General features: G+C 53.9%; 1 protein-coding gene across 1 annotated transcript in view; it reads right to left on the reverse strand.

The window, feature by feature from the left end:
- The window catches only part of STAC2 (SH3 and cysteine rich domain 2), a 51,888-nt gene extending 47,008 nt beyond the window's left edge, over positions 1-4,880 (reverse strand). The window contains exon 1 of the mRNA XM_084804494.1: positions 4,301-4,880. Coding sequence (XP_084660620.1) covers positions 4,301-4,396 — 96 coding nt within the window. The 5' untranslated portion in view covers positions 4,397-4,880. The remainder of the gene's footprint in view (positions 1-4,300) is intronic.
- Positions 4,881-6,648: the final 1,768 nt, after the last annotated feature.

The following is a 6,648-nucleotide window of genomic DNA, read 5'->3' on the forward strand; positions in this document are numbered from 1 at the left end:
GCCCCAGGTGGACTCCGTGACCCAGAGTACTTGGGGCCAGCTTCAGCTGATCCACCAGCTACAGCCTTTCCTGGACAGGGATAACCTAGCCAGGATAGTACATGCACTGGAAACTTCCCAATTAGACTACGGCAATGCACTTTACGTGGGGCTGCCCTTGAAGACGACTCAGAAGTTGCAGCTAGTGCAAAATGCAGCAGCTAGACTGCTGACTGGAACATCTCGTAAAGATCAAATAACACCAGTTTTAAAGGAATTGCACTAGCTGCCAATACGCTTCAAGATGGAATTCAAGGTCCTGGTCATGACATTTAAAGCCCTAAGCGGCTTGGGACCTCGATATCTGAGGAAGCGCCTCTCCCGATATATGCCTGCCCAAGGACTGAGATCTGTTGGAGGGGCCCTTCTCTGCATCCCACCAGTGCGAGAGATACACTGTGGTGGGACACGGGAGGGGGCCTCCTGTTCAGTGGCACGCCGGTTGTGGAATGCCCGCCCCTTGGAGGCCCGACTGGCACAGACACTGGTTTCACTTCAGTGCCAAGTTAAAACACGGCATTTTACCAAAGCCTTTGAGGAATAACTGAATTCCCTAAAGTTGCACAGTTTTAACTGGCTTATTGTTTTAGATTTTTTAATTGGTATTAGCTTGTTTAATGGTTTAATATGCTTTTAGCTGTTTAAATTATTTACCGTTTTATACAGTTTAAATTGATTTTACCTGTACAGCACTCCGAGATCTTAATGATATAGGGCAGGATACAAATGTTTTAAACAAACCAACACAGGCTCAGTTCAAGGATACTCAAGAGGCAGAATGACTCTTGCCTTGGGCAACTCAGGGCACAACTAAACATGGCCTGGTAGCTCTCTGTGCGTCTTTTAAAAAGCACAGCTGTGCGCACCATGCGTCTTTTAAAAAGCACAGCTGTGCACACATGTGCATGGGAAAACTCAGATCAGGACCATGGCACTGTGTGAGGGACAACATTCCCTCCTATGCTGTTTTCCCACTGTAATGCTGCCTGGTTCGAATGTAGAATGAGATATCTGGGGAGCTGTGAATTTTTCCCTGTGAGGCAAATAGTAGCTTCCAGAGGGGTGGGATTTAGCTGGGGAAATGGCATGAGGGAAAGGGCTGTAAAATGCTCCCAGGGGCCACAGTCCTGATCAGATTCACCCACTGCTGCTATTAACTCCCCTGCCACCATTTTTTTAAAAACAAAGTCATGGGACAGCCTAATCACAGATCTCATATGTCAAGCCGATAAGTCATTAAGGGTGCAATCCTATGCATGATTAGACAGAAAAAAAGTTCTACAACTCCCAGCATTCCCCAGCCAGCCACAGCTGGCGAGGACATGCTGGGAGCTGTAGGCCTTTTTTCTATCTAATCATGCATAGGATTGCACCTTTAATGTATCTATTATTTTATAATGTTTTTATACTGGTTTTTATATTGTATTTTTAAAATGTAAACCGCTTAGAGATCTTATGATATCAAGCGATATACAAGTAGTTTAAATAAATAAATAAATAAATAAAATAAGGTATAACCTGCCCCTTCATTTCAGCCTTACCCCATTAATCATATTAGCTGGGGATGGTGGAAACTGTTCCCCAATGCTTTTGGAGGGCACCAGTTTGGGGGAAGACTCCAGTGCAAAAATGAAGCAACGGTGGGACCCATCTGACAGACTCTGTCACAGAGGGAGCAGTGAGCAAGATGAAGGTTTACAAATTAATGCCAAATGATGAACAATACAAAGGAGTAAACAGCCAGCCAGTGCACAGATTTAAAGCCATCTGGGAGTACCTCACCACATGAAGAACCTGCAGAATGCTGCATCTCCCCCCCCCCCACGCGCGCGCAGACGCCACTTCCTAGTGAGTGAACTGCAGAATGAAGTAGTGACACGTTTGGTTGCGTTTGTGTGAGACACACATGCTGTGTTGGTTGTAAGAAGAACTTGGCAAGGGTGGAAACTGCAGCATCGCAGCTGCAACGGCTCGTCGCCTTTGATTTTAAACCCGCTCAAGATATTAGACCGTGGACTGCCAACGTCACAGTGTTGACATCAGCAGATATACTGACATCAAAGCAGGCAGAAAACCTAGCCCTGTAAATCCACACACCATGGACTCCCCTTCTTCTTGGCTCATGCATAATTAGTATCAAATTGGAGAGGGGGTGAAACTCCCATTATCAGAGGTTTTAAAGCCTCCCTCTTTTTTCTTCCATCATAACTCAAATTTTGACACAAAGTGTGGGGGATTCTGTACTGCATTTGCAGCTTTACATCATCAAGGCCCACGCTTGCAATGCTGTCATCTGGGGTGAAATAAATCAGCATCTTGGAGGTCTGATTCTCCCCCAGTCTGTCTGATAGGGTAGATGTGGGGCTTTGTTTGACTCACCATGCTCCAGGCTGTAGAACAAAAATCTATATTCAATGTCAGGGTTCAGGAATCCAATAAGAGAGAAAGGAAGAGTTCTCTGAACATGTGCTGAGTTCCTTTTCACACTAAACACAACAGACAGCGTGTAGAGAAACTTTCCCCAAACTGGTGCTCTCCAGATGTGCTGGACAATAACTGCCATAAATGGCCATGCTGGCTGGGATTTGTAGTCCAACACATTTGAAAGGCACCAAGTTGGGGGAAGCTGCAGTAGAGAACTGGGCTGCCAGAACTGAGCAAACAACTTCTAGGCCAGTCAACACCTGACAATTCGTCTTTTGCCAAGTGAGCACTGAACATCTGATCAGAAGCCTTTTCAGCTTTAGTAAAAACTAGAGCAACCACACACACACTTTTTATGGATGGAAGATAAAGCCGTTAGCCATAATAGCTAATGGTGCCTCCATGCACAGAGGCAGTATTTATTTATCTGAACACAAGAACATGCTGGGGGACAAGCAACAATCCCTTACGTGTGGGCATCTTAGGACCATCCAGCAGGTAGCTGTTCAAAGGGAATGCTGATCCAGGCAGGCAATTTTTTTTTAATCTACATTTAGCAAAATAATTTTCTTCCCCATCCTTCTCCACACCTCTCCCCCTCCAAAATTTGATCTCAAGGCTTTCTCGCCTCTGGGCTTTCAGCTGCTAAAGAACACAACTATTATAACAGCAATGCCTGCAATTAAAGCATGTGCTAATAAGTCACACTGCTGCAGTGAGACACATACAGACCCGCCAGGCTAAATTGCTGGTTTCCAAATCCTTCCTCCCCCCCCCCAATAATTAAGATGTTATTATGATTCCCACTCTAGTAACCTTTTGGAATTCCCTCCCCCTCCAGTTCACACACACACACACACACACGTGGTGGCCGTGTCCTTTATCTCCACGCCCCCCCTGCATTTTTGTTCAACATACAAGGCTCAGCCGCGTGGCATGTAACATCCTAGATTTGCGCGGGCATGCATGTATTGCCAGATTTTTAAAGCCCCGCTTGCCATTTCACTGACTGAGGTCGCCCGAGATGAAAGGTGATGGGGGTGGGCGGGGGAGAACTGCGGTGGGGCATGCCAGATGCCATCCATTTACAGCGCTGGTGATATTGAGACAAACGGAATTTAAAAGGCCAAATCGTATGGCGTGAAGGGGTGCGACGTGCACCGACGGACCGCGCCCTTCCCACCCTATAGTTTGGTCTTTGATACGTAACTCGACATACCGACGTGTAGACCGCTTAGACTTTTATATCGCCTGCCGGCACTCAAACGCCCAGCGCAAACACAGGCGCGCACCGCCGGGGCATGCAGGCCACGGGCAGCCGTCCCAAGCCTCGCTCACCGCGCGCAGCACCCGACCCCCGCCGATCCCGCCCGGTCTAACCCCGGAGCGCCACCCGCAGAGAGCGGGTGCCGCAGAAGAGCAAGCCGTGGCTTTTCCGGGAGAGGCGGCACCGGGACGCGACCCTCTCGCTCAACGTGACAGACTACGACTAGCGGCTACGGGCTCGCTACTGCAGGGCGTGGGGCGGGGCGGGCGGGGGGCGACAGCTCCAGATGGGGGGCGCCTGGCGGGCGGGCACCCGCGCTCGAGGCTAGTGCGCGCCTGTTCGCGGGGCGGGCGGCGTGGAGATGCGGGCCTTTCGAAAACGGAGAAGCCCCCCCCCCCCCCCAACACACACATAATAGTGTTCGCTCCCCGCTCGATCCTGGAAGGGGGCGAAGGCAGGGGCACGCCGCCCCGGACGAGGCGGCGGCGGGAGAACGCGCGCCCGCCCACCCACCCATGGGCCGCTTCGGCGAGGAAGGCGGCGGCGAGAGGGGCGCGCGGCGGCGCTCACCTTCGTCTCCTGGAGGCCGGACACGGGGGCCGGCGTCTGCTGGGGCGCGCCCGAGCTGTGCTGGGGCTCGTTCTCCTTTTCGGTGATTTCGGTCATGGCGAGCGAGCCCGGGCGGCTCTGCGCCGGGGATCCGGAGACGGAGCGGAGGCGGCGCGCCTCCCCGGGGCGGCTCGGGGTCTCCCGCTTCTCGCCCTCCGCGCCTGCCTCCAAACAACGCAGCCGCCGTCCTGCCCGCCGCTGCCAGCCGCCCCCTTCCCGCGTCGCTTAACGGTTCCAGCCAGAATTATGCGGGGGCTTCCTCCCGCCCTGGGGACGAGCGGGCGGGCCCGGCTAGCCAAGCCCGAGTCCCGCGAACTCCTCGGGGCGCGGCGGGGACGGGCCGCTTCGCCGCCGGGCTCGCCGTTCTGCGCCTCAGACCCAGGGCGGCCGCAGCCCCGCGCCGGCTGATGCTGCCGCTGCTTCCCACGAGCGGCGCGACGGGCATCGGCCGCCGGAGCGCGCGGGGCGGCCCCGCCTCGTCCAAGTTTGACTCCGGGAGCGGCTCGGCGCCGCCCCTCCCTCGCGCCCCCCTCTCACGAGCGGCCCGTTAATCCCGCCTTGTCCTTTTGACACGCCAAGGAAGAACGCGGGGCACGGCCTCCCATTGGCCTTTTCCGCGCGGGAGGCGGGGGGGAGTGGGCGCCTCCGCCAGCCGGCAGGTCCGCGCCGGAAAGTTACGCGCGGGCGGTGAAGCTGCCCGAGACGTTCGCGGGAGGGCAGAGCGAGCCGCCTTCTCGGGTTCGCACGCGCCCAGCAAGGAGCGCCGGCGCGGGGCGCGAAGAGATTTGTCTCGGCTGTTCTCTCCTGGACTTCGCGAAGTGAGATATCGCAACATCGTGTACGGGGACCTTAGAAGCGAGGCAAGCGCGCAGTTCCCAGCAGCAGCCTGATATACTGCCTCCGAGCACGGAAGCTCGACTTTGCTAACATGGCCCCTCCTCGCAGCAGGGGCCCCCAACCTTTTTGGGCCTGTGGGCACATTTGGGCATTTGAGAAACTGCTGTGGGCAGCACCACAGAATGATTCACACAGAGCATAACGATTCACTGCTCGCATAATGGCTGCGGCAGGGGCCTGAAGAGGCTCTGAAGGGGCTGTTCAGTTCTCAAAAGAGAGCTGAAGAGGGGTGGGGAAGAAAAATAGCGAGGCTATAGACTGGGGAATAGCAAAGCAAACAGGGGGAGTGGAGAGAAAGAGCAAGTTAAATGAGGCCAGAAGCCAGGAGGGGGGAAGAACAGCAAGGTAAAGAGGTGGGGAGAGAAATAATGAAGCTAGAGGCTAGGAGGGAGGGGGAAACAGCAAGGCAAAGGGGTAGAGAAGGAGCGAGGCTAGAGGCTGGGTGGGAGAAACAGTGAGCTAAAGAGGTGGAGGAGGAAACAGCAAGGCAAAGGGGTAGAGAAAGAGTGAGGCTGGAGGCTGGGGAGGGAGAAACGGAGCTAAAGAGGTGGGGGGGGACAGCAAGGCAAAAGGGTAGAGAAAGAGCAAGGCTAGAGGCTGGGGGGAGAAACAGTAAGCTAAAGAGGTGGAGGGGGAAACAGGAAGGCAAAGAGGTACAGGGGAGAGAAAGAGCAAGGCTAGAAAGGGAGAGAAAGAAGACTACCCTAATATTTTCCAAGGTTCTTCTTCAAACAACATTTTTGGAGGAGTCAGGGAGGGGAGAGCTTCTTGGGTGCTTTTGGACACCACAGGTGTCATGACGCCCAAGGGTGCCACACTGGGGACTCCTGCATTACAGCACTCTGCTGCCAAAATAATTTGCCACTCTCTCGCCCTCTCCTGAAATCCCCACACTGGCTTCCTGTCCACTTCCAGGCCCAGGACAAGCTCCGTATCCTCACCTTCTAAGCCCTCCATGGCTTTGCCCCGGTGATGCCTCTGTATCCAGATCCATCCCCTGCCCATGATCTGTGCTTCTCCCATGCCAACGCTTGAAAGTCTCTTCCTCCCATATGCTTGGAGAACACCTGTGTGATGATGGCAGCTCCTTTAGTTCCTTCAGGTCCTCAATTAAAACCCACCTTTTCTGTTAAGCCTTTGGCACAACCCCCTCGTCTCCATGACCTAGACCACAGGTGGGCACCTTCTGGGGCTCTGGGTGCCACTTTCAGTCCCCCTCCCCCCACAGCACCCTGCTGCCATTGAGAAGGCCCTTCCTCAATGACCTGAGTGGCCAAGAAGGCTAATGCAAGAGGCGACAGTCCTCCGGGCATTTTGGTCCTAAACCAGTAGAAGTTTTAAAGATAATGCCAGAACTTTGAATTTCACTTGGGAACAGGCAGGGAAATGGATACAACAGAGTGATATGATCT

This window comes from Heloderma suspectum, chromosome 6, assembly GCF_057233095.1.
Source record: "Heloderma suspectum isolate Gila_16-S chromosome 6, 16-S_ref, whole genome shotgun sequence".
NCBI lineage: Eukaryota > Metazoa > Chordata > Lepidosauria > Squamata > Helodermatidae > Heloderma > Heloderma suspectum.